The sequence below is a fragment of the Mastigoproctus giganteus genome, chromosome 4, assembly GCF_048544385.1.
Source record: "Mastigoproctus giganteus isolate SK-2022 chromosome 4, ASM4854438v1, whole genome shotgun sequence".
Taxonomy (NCBI): domain Eukaryota; kingdom Metazoa; phylum Arthropoda; class Arachnida; order Uropygi; family Thelyphonidae; genus Mastigoproctus; species Mastigoproctus giganteus.
Window position 1 is genome coordinate 38,478,172 of NC_143578.1, and position 25,541 is coordinate 38,503,712.

Here is a 25,541-nt window from a genome sequence, read left to right on the forward strand (position 1 = left end):
TATTTTATTTTATTTATTTATTTTTTTTTTTTTCAAGGTCATATATTTTGGGTTTGGCTTATATTTGAGGGCAGCTTATATTCAAGCAAATATGATAGATAATATTGATAACTACACTTAAATGATAATTTATTAGGAATAGTTGTAATAAATTGTTTAATTCATATTCTTTTGTCCTGCAAAGTTGACAGACTTTGCAGGACAAAAGTCGACAGAACCGATACATGTTACCATGTATCGGTTCTGTCAACTTATATGCTTGTATTTGTATGTAGACTAACGGCTATCTTTGACAGTCATTTATGGCCCATTTATGAGGACAAATTGGACAAGTGGCTTGAGATTTCCAATTTTGAATGCGAATTGATAATCAGTCTGAGTGTGGTCTCTACTTCCTGCTGCAGTGTCAGTAACAATGCAACAAAGACCATGCCACTATATATATATATATTCATGCACAACAGTGTTTACTAGGAATGGTTCTTAGCTGAGAAAACAAGCATTCAACACAAAATACAGGGTGGCCATAATTAAAGTATCCCTATTCAGAGCTCTCTGTAGCTCTGAGTAATAAGTGGAATGCTACCAAAATTAGCGAATAAACTATTCAAGGCATGGGGAGAAGGATCCCGTGAAAAAAAAAAATAGTTCCAAAATCTGCTGATAGGGGATAATAGGGCGCTGTACAAGAGGAAAGACACGGCCAAGTACCAACAAATAAATAACTAAGACAAACCTTAATGAAATTACAAATTTTTATTTGTGCACTTTGCGAAAAAACAGAAAGAAACAACATAACGAAATAGGCCTACGCGCTCTGGATTCATTGAGGAATTTTATTGTGGCTTAAACACAGAGCGTACAGATAAAGCAGAAATATATGAGCTTTCGGCTATATGGTAGCCTTCGTCAGAATTAAAATACATGAATGGCAGTTGGAATGAAGATGTGCACTGCCAGGTGCGTGAGACGCGAGGTTTAATTGTTTGTTGACGTCTGTGGCTGTGACGCATGATGACGTGGCCAGCGCTTGTCCAATGACAGAACTACTGACTCTGTGATCGGGTTGACTTGGCAACCACTGTTCCTGTTTAAGGATTTATCCGAAGATTTTATATTTAATGATTCCAACCAGGTACGCTTTAGGTAATGGTGGGATCTGTCTACCACCACGACATCGCGGTGTGGGTCGATGTCGTGGTGGGTTGTCCAGACATGTTCGGCGATAGCTGAGTGTTCTATATCCGCTAAACGGATCGCTCTTTTGTGCTCCGAGAGACGTTTCTCGAGTCGACGTCCAGTCTCTCCGAAGTAGCAGCTAGTGCAGTCACGGCAAGAGATGCGGTAGACTAAACCGCTCTGCAGAAGGGTGGGGACAGGTGTTTTCACGTTGGAAATGAAAGAACGCAGTTTCCTGCCTGGGAGCTGGATGCACTTTATTCCGTGCGTTCTCAGGATTCTACCGATCTGTTGTGACAGGTTGGGGTAGTATGGGATGAATGCCCTTGTGGATGGCTCGTCACTGTTGGTGTTGTAGCTGGTCGTCACGATGTCACGTGTCTGTAGATCACACCTGTCGAGGACGTCAATGGGGTAGCCACACCTCGTAAGGTCTACTTTGACCCTAGTGACCTCTTTGCGTCTTTCATCAGCGGAGCTGGAGTGTGTCCAGGCGCGAGTAAGCAAGGTTCGGGCCGTGGAGAGGAGGTGGCCTCGCGCGTGTGCTGACCGGAAGTTGGTAAACTGGCCAGCACACATGGGCTTACGATAAACTGTAGTCCTCAGGTATGTGCCTTCACGTCGGACAAGTGTGTCTAAGTATGGTAAAGAGTTGTTCGACTCCAGCTCAATCGTGAATTTTATGAAGGGCGATAGTGAGTTGAGGTATGATAGAAGTCGCTGACCTGAGTCTCTAGGGATGACCACGAACACATCGTCAACATAGCGACACCAAAAGGCGATGTGATCAGGTGCGTGTGCAAACGCACGTCCCTCTAACTCCTCCATCACGATGTTTGCTGTGACTGAGCTGACCGGGGAACCCATGGCCGTGCCATGTATCTGCTGGTAGACTGAGTCATTAAATATGATCGCACCCCCTGTTAAGCACAGTCTGAGGGCGGTGGAAATGTCATCGGGTGTGAGACCAGTTCTTTCGTTGAGGGTTCTATCATTGTCCAAGAGTTGTTTTGCACAAGAAATGGCAAGTTCCACAGGGATGGAGGTAAAGAGCGATATGACGTCGAACGATGCCATAACTTGATTCTGCCTGCGAGATGGATACAGTGCGAATCCTCTTTATGAATTCAACACTGTTGGAAACGGTGTGGGTGGTCTTGCCAACCAGAGGAGAAAGAAGTCTCGAGACAAATTTAGACAGCTCGTAAGTCGGTGATCCACAGCAGGATACAATTGGTCTCAGTAGGTGTCTTCTTTGTGCACTTTCGGTAGGCCGTAAAACCGTGGGATCTGACATCCGGAAGCACGGAGGTGATTACGGGTTGACTGTGTGATCTTCCCTTGTTTCAGCCAACTGTTGACGAGGATATTCACCTCTGATTCCCATCGTTCTAAAACTCTGTTGGGGTTGATGGTCAGGGGTTTGTATACAGTAGTATCCCGTAAAAGTAGTAGCGCTTTCGCCATGTATCAGTGTGATCCATTACAACCGTACGGCGGCCTTTGTCTGCCGGTAGAATGACGATGGACGAATCCTGTTTCAATGCCTTGAGGGCAGAGAACTGTGTACGTTGAGGTTAGAAGAGACGGGGCGAGCACGGTGTAGAAACTGCTGCAGTCTTCAAGCGGATTGTGTTGGCTACATCTTCTGGAGGCGTGATAAGCTGCTTCCACACCTAAGGCGATGTTGGTGATCGGCGGGTGCTTAGGAAGAACGGCAAAACGTCATGCCAAGAGTCAATAAGTTTACTTGGTCCGCAGATAACTGTTTTGCTGCTTAGGTTCAATACGAAGTCCGTGGGAATTAGTGAGAGGGGTATTACATTGGCTGCGCAATTGACGGGATTCATTAATCAAATCACAAAACTTACGTTTCTGTCGGGTACAATAAAGATCTGATTCTCTGATGGCCTGGTGACATAAAGTGTTGACCACATCGGTGTAAACGGGATCGGGAATCAGAGTCTTAAGGTCGGCTAGTAGGGTTGCCTTGCTCGCTGAAGCACGTTGTATGTCATGATGGAGGCAGCCGATCCATATACGTAGGGTTTTGAGGCCGAAGTTCCGACAGGCACGTCTCATGCGCTCATTAGAAAACGGTTGTTTGTAGCGAAACCCTTTCGGTATAATCTCGTTAGCTTTGCACCTATGTGCAAACCTCAGGTGTTGTCTACTACGGGCTATGAAGATAAAATCTTTCTGTAGTCTCACGACCATGTCGTATGCTGGTTGGCCAAGAATAGTACGAACATAACGAAATAGGCCTACGCGCTCTGGATTCATTGAGGAATTTTATTGTGGCTTAAACACAGAGCGTACAGATAAAGCAGAAATATATGAGCTTTCGGCTATATGGTAGCCTTCGTCAGAATTAAAATACATGAATGGCAGTTGGAATGAAGATGTGCACTGCCAGGTGCGTGAGACGCGAGGTTTAATTGTTTGTTGACGTCTGTGGCTGTGACGCATGATGACGTGGCCAGCGCTTGTCCAATGACAGAACTACTGACTCTGTGATCGGGTTGACTTGGCAACCACTGTTCCTGTTTAAGGATTTATCCGAAGATTTTATATTTAATGATTCCAACCAGGTACGCTTTAGGTAATGGTGGGATCTGTATATGGATCGGCTGCCTCCATCATGACATACAACGTGCTTCAGCGAGCAAGGCAACCCTACTAGCCGACCTTAAGACTCTGATTCCCGATCCCGTTTACACCGATGTGGTCAACACTTTATGTCACCAGGCCATCAGAGAATCAGATCTTTATTGTACCCGACAGAAACGTAAGTTTTGTGATTTGATTAATGAATCCCGTCAATTGCGCAGCCAATGTAATACCCCTCTCACTAATTCCACGGACTTCTTATTGAACCTAAGCAGCAAACAGTTATCTGCGGACCAAGTAAACTTATTGACTCTTGGCATGACGTTTGCCGTTCTTCCTAAACACCCGCCGATCACCGACATCGCCTTAGGTGTGGAAGCCAGCTTATCACGCCTCCCAGAAGATGTAGCCAACACAATCCGCTTGAAGACTGCAGCAGTTCTACACCGTGCTCGCCCCGTCTCTTCTAACCTCAACCGTACACAGTTCTCTGCCCTCAAGGCATTGAAACAGGATTCGTCCATCGTCATTCTACCGGCAGACAAAGGCCGCCGTACGGTTGTAATGGATCACACTGATTACATGGCGAAAGCGCTACTACTTTTACGGGATACTACTGTATACAAACCCCTGACCATCAACCCCAACAGAGTTTTAGAACGATGGGAATCAGAGGTGAATATCCTCGTCAACAGTTGGCTGAAACAAGGGAAGATCACACAGTCAACCCGTAATCACCTCCGTGCTTCCGGATGTCAGATCCCACGGTTTTACGGCCTACCGAAAGTGCACAAAGAAGACACACCACTGAGACCAATTGTATCCTGCTGTGGATCACCGACTTACGAGCTGTCTAAATTTGTCTCGAGACTTCTTTCTCCTCTGGTTGGCAAGACCACCCACACCGTTTCCAACAGTGTTGAATTCATAAAGAGGATTCGCACTGTATCCATCTCGCAGAATCAAGTTATGGCATCGTTCGACGTCATATCGCTCTTTACCTCCATCCCTGTGGAACTTGCCATTTCTTGTGCAAAACAACTCTTGGACAATGATAGAACCCTCAACGAAAGAACTGGTCTCACACCCGATGACATTTCCACCGCCCTCAGACTGTGCTTAACAGGGGGTGCGATCATATTTAATGACTCAGTCTACCAGCAGATACATGGCACGGCCATGGGTTCCCCGGTCAGCTCAGTCACAGCAAACATCGTGATGGAGGAGTTAGAGGGACGTGCGTTTGCACACGCACCTGATCACATCGCCTTTTGGTGTCGCTATGTTGACGATGTGTTCGTGGTCATCCCTAGAGACTCAGGTCAGCGACTTCTATCATACCTCAACTCACTATCGCCCTTCATAAAATTCACGATTGAGCTGGAGTCGAACAACTCTTTACCATACTTAGACACACTTGTCCGACGTGAAGGCACATACCTGAGGACTACAGTTTATCGTAAGCCCATGTGTGCTGGCCAGTTTACCAACTTCCGGTCAGCACACGCGCGAGGCCACCTCCTCTCCACGGCCCGAACCTTGCTTACTCGCGCCTGGACACACTCCAGCTCCGCTGATGAAAGACGCAAAGAGGTCACTAGGGTCAAAGTAGACCTTACGAGGTGTGGCTACCCCATTGACGTCCTCGACAGGTGTGATCTACAGACACGTGACATCGTGACGACCAGCTACAACACCAACAGTGACGAGCCATCCACAAGGGCATTCATCCCATACTACCCCAACCTGTCACAACAGATCGGTAGAATCCTGAGAACGCACGGAATAAAGTGCATCCAGCTCCCAGGCAGGAAACTGCGTTCTTTCATTTCCAACGTGAAAACACCTGTCCCCACCCTTCTGCAGAGTGGTTTAGTCTACCGCATCTCTTGCCGTGACTGCACTAGCTGCTACTTCGGAGAGACTGGACGTCGACTCGAGAAACGTCTCTCGGAGCACAAAAGAGCGATCCGTTTAGCGGATATAGAACACTCAGCTATCGCCGAACATGTCTGGACAACCCACCACGACATCGACCCACACCGCGATGTCGTGGTGGTAGACAGATCCCACCATTACCTAAAGCGTACCTGGTTGGAATCATTAAATATAAAATCTTCGGATAAATCCTTAAACAGGAACAGTGGTTGCCAAGTCAACCCGATCACAGAGTCAGTAGTTCTGTCATTGGACAAGCGCTGGCCACGTCATCATGCGTCACAGCCACAGACGTCAACAAACAATTAAACCTCGCGTCTCACGCACCTGGCAGTGCACATCTTCATTCCAACTGCCATTCATGTATTTTAATTCTGACGAAGGCTACCATATAGCCGAAAGCTCATATATTTCTGCTTTATCTGTACGCTCTGTGTTTAAGCCACAATAAAATTCCTCTAGAAAGAAACAACTAAACTGCCAGAGGAAGTGGTTTCACAGCTCCAAACTCACTCACTCACAGTTTACTCCCGATGGTTAATGATGGTGGAGTTGGTTTTCAATGTGATTACCATTGTTCTGGACCAGAAATTGCATTCGATGCATAGTGTGTTCAACTGCCAGAATGCAACATCTCTGGAGTAACGTTCTGCACATGCTGTGTTACATTGTCCTTTAAGACAGCCAGGTTAGGGACACTTCCTCAATAGACACTGGCCTTGAGCTGACCCGATAGCCAAAAATTACATGTTGTAAAGTCAGGCGAATGTGGTGGCCATGCAACGGGGCGCATTATAGCCTTAGTTGCTAATGCACCAATAAAACCAACCCACCCAGCCAACTAGCCATGCAATGGAAAACAAATGACTAATGACTCTGCAGTGAAGTGATGCTGGAGAAGCTGCTGTACTGGTTGTGCGATATGAGGAGTCCCATTGTGCATAAAAATTATCTCATCCAGGCATCCTCTTTGCTGCAGTTGAAGAATAATGAAACTGCTCAGTGTGTGGCGATATCTTTATGCTGTAATGGAATAGGTGGCTGCTCCTGCTGGATGCAATTCCTCGAAAAAGCATGGCCCTAGGATGAAATTTGAAGTCACACCACGCCAGATGGTGATTTACGGCGAGTGCAGTGGGATTTTCTGAATAGCATGCAGTGTTCTGTAGCCCATATTCGGCAGTTTTGAGTGTTGGCAGTCCCATCGAGATAAAAATGGGCCTCATCTCCCAGAAGAATGTTCCATGGCCAGGCATCGTACACTTCCATTCTGTCCAAAAACAGAGCAAATGGCATTCGTTTTTCAGGATCATCTCTTTGCAGCTGTTGCTGGCGACTGACCTTGTATGGATAATAGTGGATTAGTTTCCGAAAAATTTTCCACACAGTGGAATATGGGACATCCAATTGCTTTGCTACTAGTTCCAGCAGCTGTATCCATGGATCGGTCGACAATAGCTGTTGTAACTTCCTTTGCTACCTGAGGTGAAACAGGCTTCCTTCCTCTTCGAGGCATAACAACAAAGGACCCAGTTAATCATCCTAACTGCTGCAGCTGATAAAGGACGTCGATGTAAGTTCTTACAGCATCTAAATTCACACAGAGTGGCTGCTGCATTGCATCCATTAATGTAGAAGACCTTTGCAGTTAAAGTGCGATCGGTAAGAGTGAGATGCATTGTTAACAGTAAACTTACAGAATACGCTTGCGATGTTCACGTTGTGCCTTTATAGCTCTCTGCTGCTGGAAAAATTAAATTAACTCAGATTTATGCAAATTTTCTACTCTCTTATTTTTTAGTTTGGATTTAAAACTTTAGTACAATTCAGTTTCTCTCTGGTTTTTTGTAAAGAGCACAAATAAAAATTTGTAATTTCATTAAGGTTTGTCTTAGTTATTTATTTGTTGGTACTTTGTCATGTCTTTCCTCACGTACAATGCCATATTGTACCCTATCGGCAGATTTTTGAACTTTTTTTTTTTTTTATGGGATCCTTCTCCCCATACTAATTTTGGTCTCATTCTGCTTATTACTTAGAGTTACAGAGAGCTCTGAATAGGGATACTTTAATTATGGCCACCCTGTATATTATCAGAAATGAGGAGGCAACACAATCGGTGGAAAATGGTCAATTTGTAGTGCAAAAAGGTCATGTTCACGTAAGTAATATTTCAGTTAAATGTGGTCAAGGATCACTAGAACTTGAACACTGAAGGGCAAAAAAATGGTTGTCTCTTGTTAAATTCCAGTTTCAGTTGTATCTTAAAAGCAGCAGCAGCACCAGAACAACTTCATGCTGTTTTCTCCAGTATGGAGAAAACAGTATGAATTTGTGGACTAACTCGACGTGTGAGTGGGGTTCTACTGCATCTTCCTTTCACTATATGGCCAATACTATTACTATTAAGCCTGCATTTTGCAAAAAGTGGTTATAGGAGCATAATAAAATCTCCTGTTTCTTCAGACCTGCACATTCACTTGATCTCTTGCAAATAGAGAATTGTATGATTAGGTTGTGAAAGTAATAAGTACGTAGAATTTCTTTTTTTCTCTGTCCAAGAGCTGAGAAATACCATCTTGTTTACTGGGATAATATTACTTTCACCTTGTGGTATCAGTGCCTAGGTGATTCACTGTTGTTCTGAAAGTGGTAGTCTTACGCAATAACTGGGTGAAATTCCTAAAGAACTGCCCATTGAGGGGATAGGTTACATGTTACATTTTTGATATAATATTTAATTTATTATAAAATTTACAGTTTTTAAATTTAATTTTTTTACAGCCTGTATCATTAACAAAGGAGGTGTTGTTGACAGCTAAGAAATTAGGATTTTCTGATAAACATATTGCTCTTTGTATTGAGAGGTAAGCTGCAATGAATATATTCCGCGTAATATAACCTATGATTTTGAATTATTGTTAGTAGGATATTGCATAGTATTTCTTAAGAAATAACATGTCTAATAGTTCTGTGTTAGGGTAGGGACATAACCAAATATCTTACACAGTAATATAAATATGACATGAATAAAAGTTCAGAATTGTAAACTATTATGACTAGACCTTTTTGAGCGAAACATTCGGTTGTCCCAACAAAGATGAAATGGGATGTCCAATAGTCTTATTTTTCCCTTAATGCCATTTTATTTAAAGTTATATGAAAATTCTGTTGCACATTAGTGGTACTGTTTTCACTTTTATTAGATATTGGTTAAGTTGACTGCACAAGAGGAAAAAATTGTAAATTGTTGATGCCTCCAGGACTAAAACTCTTATATTATATTAGAATTAAATTTGAAAGTGCCTACAATTTCTGTTCAGATATGATAAGGAGCACACGATGAAACCTTTGTTGATCCATTTGGCCCTAGAGAGACTGTGCAAGGCTTGTGGGGGTAGAATTTTTATCATCGTGGTCAGTGCTTCTTAGGAGGCATTGTTTTTACAGGAATGGGATATACTTAAATAGAAGGGCTGCAAGAATATTTGCTGATGGTGCAAGGTAGTGTTAGGTGGGTTGGATAACTGCTAGCTTGGGCGATACACAGTCTAATAGATTAACAACAGTCACACATAGAGATTTAAGTGATTCTTGCACAGCTTATATTAGCATTAGCAGAGGCATTTGATGCAAGAAAGCAAGCTTATGCAGCATCAGCCAAAAAAAAAAAAAAAAAAAACCACTTCACCCCTCTGTTCGTTCAAAATACCTGTCCAGCTGAGCCTTAAACTTATTTAGGCTATCAACCTCCACTACAAGGGATGGAAGTCTGTTCCACTAACCAACCACCCGCTGGCTAAAGGCAAATTTCCGCACGTCTATCCTACATCTGTCTTTCCTCAATTTGAATTTATGCCCTCTCAGGTGATTATTCTGAGCTAGAGGAAAAATCCCATCAGCATTGAGCATGCTCAAACCATTCAAGGCTTTATACACCTCTATCAGATCACCTCGCTGGTGCCTAGTCTCCAGACACTGTAATTTGCAAAACTTAAGCCTTTCTTCGTAAGAGCACCCCTTTGTTCCATTCACTAATCTTGTTGCCCTTCTCTGTACTCGTTCCAGCAGCTCTACATCCTTCTTGAAATGAGGCCTCCAGACCTGTATACAGTACTTTAGGTGTGGCCTGACCATTGCCTTATACAAGGCAATAATCACCTCCTTATCCCTGCTGGAAAAATTCCTGTATATCATTGACAATACTCCATGAGCTACTCTTGCAGCCCGTCTGCACTGCTCAGAGAACTTCATATCTGCCTGCACAACCACCCCAAAGTCCCTTTCATTCTCTACCACTGTCAGTGTAGTACCACAGAGTTGATACGTTGCTCTGGGGTTGCTGTTTCCCATGTGTAGTACTTTACATTTGTCAATGTTAAACTTCATTTGCCACCTCTCAGCCCATCTGCTCAACCTTTCCAGATCCTGTTGCAGCAGCAGCATAGTGTCAGTAGTGTCCTTGACAACCCTGCCAACCTTTGTATCGTCTGCAAACTTGGACATTAAGCTTGATATACCATCATCAATATCATTTATAAATACAGAAAACAATAATGGACCCAACACTGAGCCCTGAGGGACTCCACTAATAACATTAGTCCACGATGAGCAGTGTCCATTGATTACCACTCTCTGTCTTCTCCCCCTCAACCACCCCTTTATCCATAGCAGCAATTTGCCTCCAATGCCACACTGTTCGAATTTGTGTAGCAGTCTTCCATGTGCAACAGTATCAAAAGCCTTTCTAAGAACCAAGTATATAATATCAAAGCTATTCCCTGCATCCAGTTCTTTTGTGACTGCATCATAGTATCCAATCAGATTGGTCAGGCAAGACTTCCCCTTAACAAAGCCATGCTGTGTCCAAGCTATAACTGGAGTCTTGTCTAAATGATCCTGCAGTGCTTCTTTAACCAGTGCCTCCATTAATTTTCCTGGAACAGAAGTTAAGCTCACAGGTCTATAATTACTTGTGTCAGCCTTTGATCCTCCTTTGTGAATTGGGGTCACATTTGCACATTTCCAGTCTATGGGTACCTCCCCTGAGTCCAAGGAAGCTCTCATAATTATGGCTAAGGGTTTGCTTATTTCCTTTGCTGCCTCCTTTAATATAACTGGATAGATCCCATCCACCCCGGGTGCCTTTCTTGTGTTTATCTTCAACAGTTTCTCCTCCAATTTACTCCCAGTTATTTCAAGATTCTGTAGCTTACTGCTAGAGTTGAATACACCTCTGGCATTCCCCTTGCTGAATAACTCCTCATGTGTGAATGTCGATGCAAAATATTCATTTAGTTTGTTAGCTACCTGAGCAGGATCATCAACAGTTGACCCATCAATATCAAGTGGACCAATCTGATTCATCCCCTTCCTTCTAGAGTTTACATAAGTAAAGAACTCTTTGCTGTTTTTCTTTGCATCCCTTGCCAAGGATTTCTCGTAATCTGCCTTCGCCTGCCTAACCTCCTTTGTAACTTGGTTGCATATCAACTTGTATCTATCAAAGGCTTCTGTGTCATGTGTTAATTTGTAAGTATCCCATGCATTTTTCTTCTCTGCCATATGCCTCATTAGTTCATCTGACATCCATTTTGGCCTAAACCTTGAACAATATTTCTTAGTTGGTATGTAAAGTCTAGTAGCTTCCAAGATAAGTTCTTTGAATGCTTCCCATTTTGAATTTGCTGTTGGTAACATCATCAGTTGGTCCCACTGTATAGAATTTAAATACTGTCTCAGTCCATCGTAGTCGCCTTTACGGAAGCAATAACCCTTCCCTTTACCCCTAGTGGTAAGTTACCTCTTTGAGTAAATCCCACTTCAGCGCACTGTGATCACTGCCACCTAGTGGTTCATTTATCTGCAGATTCTTAATGCATGAAGAATCACTGCTGATAATCAAATCAAGAGTATTACTCCCTCTAGTTGCCTCCGGAACATGCTGATGTAGAAAACAATCATCCAATAAATCCACAAAAGCCCTGCTAGTGTGTGAGTGACCAGCCCCCAAATTCCAGTCAATATCTGGGAAATTAAAATCTCCCATTATAAGACTCTCTGATTTACTGGCCCACTCTATTTCCCTGTACAGTTTCTTATTATACTCATCAGAGTCATTAGGCCTATAGCACACTCCTACTCTCAATTTTGATCTCCCAATACTTATGTCACACCAAACTGACTCAACACTGCACTGTCCAGCGATGTCGACTGGCTTCACTTCCTTGGTTTTTATGTGTTTCTTAACTAATAGCATAACCCCTCCCCCTTCCTATCCTGTCTATCCTTTCTGTGGACGTTGTACTCCCCAAATTCCAGTTCTGCATCCCTTATATCTGTGTGACACCACGTCTCTGATATCCCAACAATATCTGCCTTTGATGTTTTGAGCAATACCTCAAATTCATCAAATTTATTTACTAAACTCCTATCATTGGTGTACACGCAAGTATACCTGCACCTGTTTCTATTCTTAGCTACCCTAACACAACCCATGTGTTTACTTGTACCGCAATGGCTCCCGGCGCCCCCATAGCCAGGTGGGAAGGAGCAGCAGTGCATATCACACGCTTCTTGATTATACCGGGGTTCGAGCCCGTCACCACCAAATACGGAGGATGCGGAAAGGTCAGGGAATGACCACCACATATTCCGGAGCAATATGGCCTTAGTTGCTAATGCTCCTAAAAACCAAACAACAACAACAACAACCGCAATGGCTCCCAGCAGTCTCTGAAATATCATGCATCTTGTTTTTCAGGCTTCTGCTCATTCTAATAGAAGCAGTGCAAGAATCTCTTTCACCTCTGCCAGTGGCTACTGTCAATCTATTGGTCTATTGGAACATGCAGCATAATGGAAAGCCAAGTACCAGGTTTTTCAAGGCCTGCTGTGGTTTCTCATGGAACAAGCAGATACTTGGGCTGTTTAAGGTTACTAAAGAGTAAAAATAGGTGCATGTATACTTGCATGTACACTAATGCTAGTAAATAAATACTAGCATAGTAAATAAATTTGATGAATTTGAAGTAGTGGTTAAGTCATCAAATGCAAATATTGTATGGATTCTGGAGATGTAGCATCACTCAGATATAAGGGATGCAGAATTTGAATATGGGGTGCACAACATGTACAGAAAGGACAGACAAAAGTGGGGGGAGTTATGCTCTTAGTTAAGAAACATAAAATATAAGCAAATACACCCAGTTGACGTGGGTGGCCAGTGATTGTTTTTTATACTAGCATGTTAGAGAGGCAATAAGAGAAAGCAATACTCTTGATCAGAGCAGTGACTCTTCATCCATTAAGAGTCTGCATATAAAAGAATCACTAGGTTGCAGTGGACACAGTAGTTACTTAGGGATGTAACTAATGTCACAGTGAAAGGCTTTTACTTTCATAAAGGTGACTGCGATGGAGTGAGACAGTTTTTAAAATCTATCCAGTGGGATCAACTAACGATGTTACCAATATCAAGTTCTAAATAAAAAGCATTCAGGGAAGTAATCATGGATGCTACTAGGTGTTTTATACCAAATAAGTGGTACTGTTCAAGGTTTCAGATGACCTGATGAGACTAGTAGCAAAGAAGAAAAATTCATTGGATGCTTATAAATTATCAGGAAAGACTAACCTAATATCAGCAAAGCCTAACCCAATTTGTAACTTGACTGCAGACAAGTTACAAATTGGGTTATGCAAGCTAAGGCAGATTACAAGAAGTGTCTGGTAAAGAATGCATAGAAAAGTAGCAAAAGCTTCTTTACTTATGTAAACACTTACAAGAAAGGGATGAATTGTTTTGGTTCACTAGATATCAATGGTATAGCAACCTGAGTTGATGATCATGCTCAGGTTGCTGACAAACTGAATAGATATTTTGCATCTACAGTTACACATGAGAAATTTTTTAAGAATGGGTATGGCAGAAGTATATCAAATTACATGGAACAATGATTCTGTGATAACTGAGAGGGAAATGGAAGAGAGATTGTTGAATCTAAATGTAAATAAGGCACCTGGATGGATGGGATTTATCCAATTACTGTATTTCTTCGATTCTAAGATGCACTTTTCTCCCCCTATAAACGTCTCTAAAAATGGGGTGCGTCTTAGAATCGATGGCGTCTTACAATCACAGGTTTCTTTGTTTTGTTTTTTTCTGAATTTTCCCTGAATTTGCACAGCACCACACATTTTGTTTTTACGTGGAAACCCCCTCCTCCAAGTTTGACTGTTATCACATTTTCCAATTCCACTGGAGAATAAAGTGGTGTGTGTGATTTCACGTGCGTTCAAAATGTGAAGCCACCATTATTTCATTATAGTGAAGCTAACTCTGCGAAAACTAGCAAGTTTTGTTTCTATATTCGAAAGTACTTTAGAAGTGGAGTTCCGTATTTCGTTAATTTTAATCTCTTATTGCACATTAAAATGTCAAAAAGATTGCACTACAAAGCCGCATCGAAATCGAAATGAAAAGTTATTGTGTATGCAAAAGAACATGGAAATAGAACTGTGGGTCGACATTTTGACATTAGTGAAGTAAATGTTCGTCATTGGAAAAATGATCGCAATTCCATATTTTCATGCAAAGCAACAACCAAGTGCTTTACCGGGCCTAAGAAAGGAAGATTTCCACAAGTCAATGAAGATGTAATACGTTTTGTAATGGAAACACGCACAAAAGGATTACTCATCACTCGACAAGCCATGCAATTGAAAGCCGGAGAAATTGCCAAGTCCCTCGGAATAGAGAAAACAATTTTTAAAGGCAGTCGCGGCTGGTGTGACAGACTTCTGCGTCACAGTGGATTAACGTTAAGGCACCGAACATCTAACTGTCAAAAAATTCCGCAGACCTTCAACAGAAGCTGATTAACTTTCAGCCAACAGGTGATGAAATTAAGGAAAAAAAAGAAACTATGAGTTTAGTCAAATTGGAAATGCTGACGAAACTCCAGTCTTCTTCGATATGCCTCGAAATTACACAGTCAATGCTAAAGATGCTAAAGAAATCAAGATTATAAGAACTGGCTACAAAAAGCAGTCACTGTGATGCTATGCATCACCACTGATGGTCGAAAGTTGCTTCCATATTTAATTTTAAATAGGAAAAAACCATACCAAAGAATGATATTTTCCCCAAAGATGTTATTGTGCATGCACAAAAAATGGATGGATGTCGGCAGAGCTTATGGAAGACTGGCTAAATGTTGTGTGGAATAGAAGTCCTGGAAGTCTTCATAACCCACCTAGCATGCTAGTACTTAATGCATTTCGTGGACATTTGTCCGAACGTAAAACCATGCAAAAACGTGGTGACTTGGTTGTGATTCCTGGTGGCATGACTAGCCAACTGCAGCCACTCAACGTTTCAGTCAACAAAACATTTAAGGATTACTTGAGAAAGGAATATAAATCCTGGCTGTTGACCGACAACCTTCTGCTGACACCTGGAAAAATTAAGAAAGCGCCGGCATCAAAATTGGCAGAATGGGTATCAACTGCTTGGAAACTGATCCCAGAAAGAATAGTAAAGCACTCATTTAAAAAATGTTGCATCACCAACGCTCTTAATGGCTCAAAAGATGATATATTATGGAATAATGAAGATAATGACAGCTCAGAAGATTCAGAAGGAAGTGATGAATAATATACCTACTGATAAATATCAGTACTATTGTTGTCAGTAAATTGAATTCTATTATAATAAAAATATTTGTTAGATTTATTTTAGTGTTTTATTTTATTTATTTATTTATTTTTCTTAGAATCAAAGCTTTTTTTCTGAAATGAAGATACTAAAATTAAGGTGCGTCTTACAATCGATGGCATCTTAGAATCAAAGAAATACGGTATATTAAGTGAGGGTCGCCTCCGTAGCCAGGTGGGCAGGAGCAGCAGTGCATAGCACATGCTTCTTGATTAAACCAGGGTTCGAGCCTGTGACCACCAAATATGGAAGATGCGGAAAGGTCAAGGAATGACCACCGCATATCCCCCGAGCAATATGGCCTTAGTTGTTAATGCTCCTAAAAACCATATAAACAAACAATATTGAGTGAGGCAGCAAAAGAGGTCAGAAAACCTTTAACCATAATTATGAAAGCATTACTGGATCCAGGGAAGATCCCTATTGACTGGAGATGTGCAAATGTATCCCCAGTTCACAAGGGGGATCAGAGGGAGACATGAGTAATTAGGTCTGTTATCTTGACTTTTGTTTCAAGGAAAATAATGGAGTCACTAGTTAAGAAGTAATGCAAGGCTATCTAGATAGGAATGCAGTTATACAGCAATCACTGCATTGATTTGTTAATGGGGATCTTGTCTGGCCAATCTAATTGGATACTGTAACAAAGGAACTTTATGTAAAAAATTATTTTGATGGTGTTGATGTACTTAGATTTCAGAAATGCTTTTGATACCATTCCACATAATTGAATTCTATATAAATTCTAGCAGTGTAGCATTAAGGGCAAGTTGCTACTGTGGTTAAAGGGATGGCTAATGGAAGGAGACAGCGAGTGGTTATAAGTGGGGAAAGAATATTCTAGACCTGATCATCACCCATGAACCAGGTGACATAATAGGGCTGACAGTACAGGAACATGGCAAGAAGTGATCATGGAGTTCTATGGTGGACAATGAAGAGAAGGGGGAGGTAGCAGTAGTTAAAGGCAAAGGAATGGGTTATAATTTCAGGAAAGGAAATTACAATTGTTTAAGGTGCTACACGGTCTCTATTAACTGGGTAGATATCTCGCAGAGAGCGAATACAATTGAGTATGGTATATTTATGAAACACTAATCACAGAAGCCTTGAATATGTATATACTATTAAAAAAAATACTCCATGAGGAGGATTCCAGGTTGGATGAATAATGAAGTTGCTAGATTACTTGAGTAGAAAAAGACAGCATGGAAAAAGTACCAAAGCCTATAATAGCTACAAATTAATCTGTAATAGTGCCACAGAAAAGGTTAGTCTGGCAAAGAGAGCAAAGTGTGAGGATAAAGAATTCTTCATGTATATAAATGCAAAGAAGAGAAAGACAAACCAGAATGGACCCTTATGTAATGGACGTGGAATAGTATTAGATACCCCAGCTGTTGTAGCAGATGAACTCAACAGTTATTTTACATCAATATTTAAAGAAGAAAAACCCTTTTTGTGTCAGTGAGAAACTGTGGAAGTGAAGTTGAAAAATATGTAATTAATGATTTTGAAATTTCATATGATTATTTAATGAAAAAACTTTTAAGCTTACAAGCGAGTAAGACTCCTGGAGTTTATGGCATATATCCTATAATTTTAAGGGAGGTGGCAAGTGAGAGCATTGAACCATTGAGGCTAATTATGAGAGCATCACTGGACTCAGGAGGAATTCTGTTGGATGGAAAAAGTGCTAATATACACCAATACATAAAGGCGATTCTAAGAGTGTAATGGGAAATTACCAACCAGTCAGTCTAATTTCAGTAGTAGGGAAAATCATGGAGGCAATAATCATGGGTGAAATTCAGGATCATTTAGATAGAAATGGAATTCTGAAGACGGCATGGTTTTGTAAAGGGAAAATCATGTTTAACAAATCTGGTTAGCTATTTTGACATGGTCACTTGTGAGCTTGGTTTAGGAAATAATTTCGACATTGTTCATTTAGATTTCAGCAAAGCATTTGACTCAGTCCCACACAAACAGTTACTTTGTAAGTTGGAATAGGTTGGAATCACAGGGAAAATTCTTAGATGGATAGCAGGATTGCTTCAGGGCAGGAAGCAGAGGGTTGTGATAAATGTGTGATAAATGTTGTGATTCTTCAGATTGGGTTAATGTAAGAAATGGGTTTCCCCAAGGATCAGTATTGGGATCACTGTTGTTTTTGATTTTCTTAAATGACATCAATGAAGATAGAGGGTGTGATGTCTAAATTTGCAGATGATGTTAAAATTGGTAGAGTAGTTAATGATCACTGCCAAGCAGAACTTCTTCAGAGTGACTGACCTAGGTAGATTTCAGGGATAGTCAGAAAAGTGGATGCTATGCTTTAATTCAGCAAAATGCAAGATCTTACACCTGGAAAACAGCAACCCCAAAATAAATTATACACTTGATGGAGTTGAACTAAAGTCAGTAGTGGCAGAAAGGGGCTTGGGAGTTACAATATATTCAGACATGAAGTTTTCCGAGCATGGTAGACAGGTTGCAAGTAAGGACCATGGTGTCCTATTGATGATTTGTCGAACATTTTCTAGTAGAGATAAAAAAAAAAGTAAAGTGCAGCCATTATCAACCCACTGCAGGGTGGAAGCCTCCTCAACAATTCATGCTGAGGGAAATGGACCATAATCTGCCACGCTGGTCCAGTGTGGGTTGGCAGATCGACCGTATTCAGCAGTCAGGGGCTTGAACCCCGGTCTACTCAAAGAGCGTGTGCTACTGCACTCCTGCTCCTGCCCACTCGGCTACATAATTCCATTATATAAGGCTATTGTTAGACTGCACTTTGGATACTGTATTTTTCCATATTTGAACACAGTATTTCACACTTCAAATACTGTGTTCAGGTGTGGAGACTGCACCTAAAAAATACATTGAGGTTCTTGAAAGGATTCTAAGACAGATAATTTGTCTGGTGAGATCGTCAAAATGGCATCTATATGAGGAATGATTTTGAATTTGTGGGTTATGCAGCTTGGAAACTAGGCACCTTAGAGGAGACTTGTTTAAGGCTCTTAGAGGCAAAAATAAAATGAATGAGGATGAAATTCTCACGGTTATTAGTGATTCTAGAATTAGGGGCCATAAATTCAAGTTACGGCGGGAGGTGTTTAGACTAGATTATAGGAAGTTTTATTTTAGCTAGCAAGTTATAAGTTACCAAATGTGTGGTAGAGGCTGACAGTTTGGGGAAATTCAAAGGTCAGCTGGAGAGTTACCTATGGGAAGAGGGAAACGCATAGATTGTATATTTCCTTTTCTTTTATTATTTATTTACTATTATTTATTATTTTTTGGGCTGGTGCAGCATAAAAGCCTTACGCTTTCTTGCACTATATGGCCATTACCAATATTAAATGCAAAATATTGCATTATTGGCAGCAGCAATCCCAAAATAACTTACCTGTATAGTGGTAATTGTACTGTCTGGTATGAAGTTTTTTGAACAGTGTAGAGAGGCTAGTAGGGATGGCTCATTTGGTTTTATCAGAGTGACATCTCTTGACATATGTACAGTTGTCAGTAGGTGCAATTTATACATATAATTCAGAGAACAAAAATGAGTTGCTGAGGGTGTCACAAATGCTGGGTAGCAGTTTATTCTGAGTTACCACATGACAATCTCTCTCTCTCTCTCTCTCTCTCTCTCTCTCTCTCTCTCTCTCTCTCTCTCTCTCTCTCTCTCTCTCTCTCTCTCTCTCTCTGTGTCTATTATTGGGCAGAGATGAGATCCATTGGGCATTTTGAGCCAAAAAATCATTGTTATTAAGTCTGTAGTAATGTGACCAAGATTCTTGTCTACAGTTCAGGCAAAAAGAGAGTTAACACATTCATACTGGGCTGTAAATGACACATATCTCTATGGTAGGTGCATTTTTATGAAATTTGTCCATTTTGGCAGAAAGTCCCCCCCCTGATGTATTGGGCTCTAAAATTTCATGTTTAATTAGCATTAAGATTTGCACTAAATGAGCATTAATTGCAGTGGACCACTGAACAACAGATAAAAATAAATCATGTAATATTGTGTCACAATATTACATGATTTATTTTTATCTGTTGTTCAAGAGCATATTGCTGTTAGAGAAGTTTCATGTTGCTTTCTGCATACCAAAAATTTACTCAAGATAAGTTTTCTTAGAGATGACTTATTTTTACTATTCAGAATAAGTCAAAAGGGGGAAAAAAGTTACTATGGGGAAAGCATTGTGAGTTGCTCCCGAGTGAACAAAATGGTTTTTCAAGCACAGAAAAAAAAACCAAAAAAAAAAAAACACCATCAATGGTAGCTTTTTTTATTTGCATTTACTCACTTCAATTATGTTATCCATTAATAAATAAATAATGAGCACCTTTGTAATCTGCAGTTCATTCAGGACATATGCCTGTATAAAAAAAATTGCCTTTGAAGGGAACTAAAAATAATTGTTCCCATGTGATAAAACTTTGTTATTTATACCAATGTATAGATGATATAATAAGTGCAGGAGGAGTGTACTACATTTTTCAATCATCCACACATCAGCTAAAACTTTTTAAGTGCAGTGGCTGCTTGTTATAGTAAGATATCACTTACCAGAAAGAAATTAAGTTTTCTTGTATTATTATCAAATATAATTGATGTATGAAGTGCAGGAAGGGAATATTTCAGTCATATTCATATTTCTTCCACTGGAAGCATTTAGTGGCTCTCTTGGTTGCTCCACATAATGAACCCAGTGAACTGAACAATCCACTTGTGTGTTGCCTGTTTGTTAATGTGTTGAAGTAGTGGATGCATACTGATTTGTCAATCTTACAAAAAAATGATAACTTCTCCTGTTGACCAGAAGTTAATGATCGAATCTCGTGTGCAATTGAGACTCATGCAGTGTATTGTTTACATGACATAATAAAATGGGAAAGCTGTTGATTGCCTGCTGTTTGCCCAATTGCTATAGCAAGCTGAAAGAATTTACCTTTAACTTGTTATTTATATTTGAAGTACCATCACAAGAAAATCAGCTGAATGCAAAAAGAAAAATAGACGGAAGTGGTAACCAGTGGTTTTAACAAGTGAGCAGATGCCATCTAATGTCCAAATGCTTTCTGATTTAATGTGAATTTAATTTGTTTCAACTATTTCAAGTTTTAGCCTAGTCAGAAATGGGCTAAATTTTGTATTAGAATTTTGATGCCACCCTGTTGCAACCTACTTTATTATTTTTTTCCTGAAAAATGGTCTTAGTATTTTTAGAAGACCAAGGTCAGATAATGGATGAGATAATGGAACATTGTCAGATAATGGAAGAGTTAGAACAGGGGTCAGCAATCTTAAAGATTGCCATTCCTGTATTAGAATCAGGAGTTTTAACTATTTGGCAGTCATACAAAATCACATACGAGATATTGTCTCTGTGAGGATTATTTTGACTATTCAATATTTCCAGAATTTTTAATAGTGTGTGTGCTGGAAAAAAAATTACTGTGGGGAAATCATTGTAAGCTGCTGAGTGAAGAAAATGGTTTTTTGAGCACAGAAAAGTTAAAAAAAATAATAATAAATAAATAAATAAAAACATCAATAGTAGCCTTTTTTTTTTTTTTTTTTTTAATCTGCATTTGCTCACTTCAATGACGTTATACCTATCCCGTGAAATAAAATATGGATAACATCATTTCCTAATCTTATTAACTTTTTTTTTTGAGGAGTCGGGTAGATGTATAAATACAAAAGGATTAAAGAATTTTTTCTTTAACTGTGTCGTTCCCATACTAAATTATTTTACATTACAGTAATACCCCGAAGTTACGCGATAGGTGGGTCCGACGAAAATCGCGTAAGTCGAATTTGCGTAAGTCGGGGTACAACTTTGCATATAAATACATATAAATTTTGCTTAATTGGGACCAAGGACTAACAAAAACACTAGTTTAGAAGAAAAATATTAATAAAATTGCAGTTCTTTATACATATTAATACAAAATATGTATTAAAAAAACAAATGACTTACGTAAAAAAGTTATTTCGATGTCGATGGCTTCATAAAATCTAACAAATTCGTCTGACGACACAGCGCGTTCTTTTTTTCACGCAGAATTTCTTCGTTGCAAGCTAATAATTTTTTTATTCCTTGCTTTGTAGCTATAATGCGTTCTTCGTTGGAGTCTATGTTTTCTAAAATTTTTAAGCCCTTTACAATTGAGCCCTTTTCAATTTTCAACCTGTCAAGTTTGCAATTGTCATGTGCTTTTCGCCGTTGCTTCATTTAGGCCTGTAGCACGTGTAATATCACATGGTCTTTCATTTCGCTCAAAGCGTTTCACAATTTCATATTTTTTCTCTATCGACAGAGGTGGACTGGCCATAAGCCTACCGGGGAAACCCCGGTGGGCCAGTGTGATTTTGGCCATAAACCATAGTATGAGGCCACTATAAATTTTCCCGGGTAAGAATTTTTGACCCAGTCCGCCTCTGTTTATCGATAATTGCTTTTCTTTTTCTCTCTGAATCTGCAGTGTCTTCACCAGGATGCTTCCTTTTCACACCTTTTAAGCATTTTACTCATTTTTAGGGAATAAAGCACAATTACAAAACGAGGAGGCACGCTTGATACGCATAAACAAAGCTGCGCGCGTGTAGCAACTGAATAAACAACACCATAAAGGCAGAGATACACTATTAACACCTCACATTTCTAGGGGTTACTACCATAAAACAATAAAAATCCAGTTGCGTTTCTGCTAGTGAAATCTGTTATAAACTGGTAGTAAACTCGATCTAATTGCAGTTGCGATTATACCAATAGCTGGAATTGTGTTGGTTTTTACGTTATTACAGTGAAATGTGTCATAAAAGCAGCAAAGTTGAATTTTGTTCATCTTTCGCTCTCATTCTCCGCCGTCGCACCGCATATCGATAACATATGAAAAACGACCTTGAAGATAGTGGGCGGCCAAACGAAAAAATCAAGAACCGCGTAACTCTGAGTTCGCTTAAGTCGGGGTAGCGTAAGTCGGGGTATTACTGTACTTTTGTTTAAATTTAAATATGGGTATTAGATATTTCTTAAATTGGCATTTTTTTTTTTTACTTAGCACTGAACTAGTGGTAAGGAAAACACGTCAAGCTCTTGGAATAATCCCCCAAGTTAAGCAAATTGATACTGTAGCTGCTGAATGGCCAGCTGCAACCAATTATTTGTATCTAACATACAATGGCTCCTTTCATGATCTCAATTTTCCTGGTGAATCAGCGATGGTATTAGGATCAGGTGTATATCGAATTGGGAGCTCGGTGGAGTTTGACTGGTGTGCTGTTGGCTGTGTGCAGGAACTAAGAAAGGTAATTTTTTATAAATTATAATGTTAGTGATAATTTAATAATATATATAGCAAATTTTTTTACATTGAAAAGTTGTAATACTTAATTATTTAAATGTTTTATAAATTTAAAGTGGAACAAGTCATACAATCATTATCCAAATCTGTTATGCCCAGTGTGATATCATTTTGATAGTACAAATCAGCACTTCTGGACTATCAGCTCCCCATTTGCTATTTTCTTTGTGCTATCTTATCTTCTTTTAAATCATTAAGCAGAGTAAGCCCTTTTTCTTATAATGCTTACATAACATCATTAATCTACCTACCTCTTGGCTTATACCTATTAACTATTAACCTTCATTTTTGCTTTGAATATCTATATCGTCAATCTCCCTTTTTCCATACATCTTAAGTTTGTTTCACTTACTGTTGATTTGATGTTTATAGCTCCAAAATGTTTTTCTTATTTCCTCTCCTCTGATCTGTCTGTTAGGTCCACTTTTTTTTTTTTTTTTTTTTTCTTACTCTGTAGCCAGGTGGGAAGGAGCAGCAATGCGTAGCACACGCTTCTTGATTAGACCGGGGTTCGAGTCTGTCACCACCAAATACGGAGGATGCGGAAAGGTCAGGGAATGACCACCGCATATCCTGGAGCAATATGGCCTTAGTTGCTAATGCTCCTAAAAACCAAACAAACAAACAAAACTTTTTTCTTATCTTTACTTTATTTCTTACCAAATTCTCAGTGTCGTAGGTTAAAATAGGTTAAAAATCATTATAAACAGCTAATTTTGTCTTTTTGCTAATTTCTTTTTCTTTCCAAATTTAACTGGCTTCTATACTTTCCTGCTATTCTTATTCTGTCATTTATTTTGATGTCCAATCTTCCACCTTCATTAAAGACTTCCTAGTTACACAAAATACCAACTTGTTCTAATTTTTGATTATTATCCTACACTCTGAATTTTCTTTCTCTAATTTTCATGCCAGATTGTCTAAATTATCTAAGTTTATCTAACCATTATCTAAGTTATCCAGTTTCTTGATCATCTTGCAAACTACTGTTTGACAACATCACAGTGTCATTAGCATATGGTCCAATTTGCGCATCTCTTATATAAAATTCTGTCAATAACTTATGTTCTTTTAATTAAGTGGTCTATGAAAACTTAAAAAAAAAAAGAAAAAGTGTAATGATGCAACCTCACTTCAGGCCTCACATGCAGGCCTCACTTCAGGTTAACCTAAGCCACTTTTCCATACTCACTGCAGATATACCATTTTAATACTAACATTATAGTCTCTTTTAATATAAACAAGTACATTTTCTAGATACTTTGCCATATGCTTTTTTAAGACCAACAAATCCTAAATACAGATTCATATTATGTTCTATGACTTTTCTATAATTTGTCTTAGTGCAGATAGGTGATCGGGCATCCCCTGTTTGGCATGAAACCCGACAATGTCCCTCTCTAAGGATATGTTCAGCAATACTTCTAATCATCTCTAAGAAACTTGCATAGCAATTTATTTAAATATAAGTTTCTTATATTCCTTTACTTTTTAATAAGGCACTAACTACTTGAATTTCATGGGTATTTTTATATTAATTAAATTGTTAAAATATGAAGCCCTTCTTTTTCAATGGCATCAACCAGTGTGATTATAGTATTCAGAGAACATTGATTGAAACAGAGCTGCAAACCACCTAAAATTTTGGACCAGTTTGGTTCGCAGTTTTGTTCAAAAATTTCTCGAGGGTTTCGGTTCACGTCTGGTTCAAAAGGCGATTTTGACCATGGTTTGGTTTGGTTTGGTTCGGTTCAGTCAACTATATTGTCTGAAATAATTCATATAGTTTCTTAGTTCATTAATGATAGTAGTAATAGTAATAATATCAGATAATAAAATGTTACTATAAAATCTTATTTTAAATAAAAGTAAATTACATTAATAATATGTTTGACAAGTAATAAAATTGCATGTTAATCATTTGAAATCTGATTGAAAAAGGAGCAGAAATTACCAAAACATTAACTCTGAATATTAATCTCTTCTTGTATTCAGTACCCATAAACATATACAAGAGAACATTTAATTTGGAAAGAAAATAATTATTTAAACAAAATTTTTAATACAATTTAATAATACTAAGTAAGGCAGATATTTCCAGATAATATAAAAATCACAGAAAATAATCACAATAAAACTTTTAAGAACAGGAGAAACACACACGAATTACAAGTGAAATAATATAGTAAACCCCCACTATTCGCGGTAACTGTATTCGTGGTTTCGCGTATTCGCGATCGCTGATTTAATATAAAATGAAACCTAAAAAAATCTGAATTTTAAAGCGCCATGAACATTTTCCGCCATAAAAATACATGGCCGTGGCTAAAATTATCTTTCCCGGTCAAAACAGCGCTCAGTGGGTGGGGGGAGAGGGGTGACAAAATCGCAAGCGTGGATGTTTCTCGCTAATCCTTGTTCAGTATGTGTTATGCGCTTGTCATGGAAGGTTTGGTCGTTTGCTTTTAATTTATATCCTTATAAATTGAATAAATTTATCAATTTATAAATTGATTTGCTTACAAAAGTGATAAATCTACCGTTTTGCAGTGTAAAACAGACTTGTGAGTGTGTTAACGGAAGAAAATGCCTTTATTGTGGACAAGTTCTTTTTTACCCGTACAAAAATATGACTACGAATAACAAGGGAAATGTGAAAATATCAAAGGTGATGACATTAGCGAATAAAATTGAGTTATTAGAC

At 39.4% G+C, this 25,541-nt stretch overlaps 1 protein-coding gene across 1 annotated transcript in view; it reads left to right on the plus strand.

Moving 5' to 3' along the window:
- r (carbamoyl-phosphate synthetase 2, aspartate transcarbamylase, and dihydroorotase rudimentary) overlaps positions 1–25,541 on the plus strand; it is a 353,839-nt gene that overhangs the window by 168,862 nt on the left and 159,436 nt on the right. The window contains exons 19-20 of the mRNA XM_090372656.1: positions 8,512–8,594; positions 22,535–22,781. Coding sequence (XP_090228782.1) covers positions 8,512–8,594; positions 22,535–22,781 — 330 coding nt within the window. The remainder of the gene's footprint in view (positions 1–8,511; positions 8,595–22,534; positions 22,782–25,541) is intronic.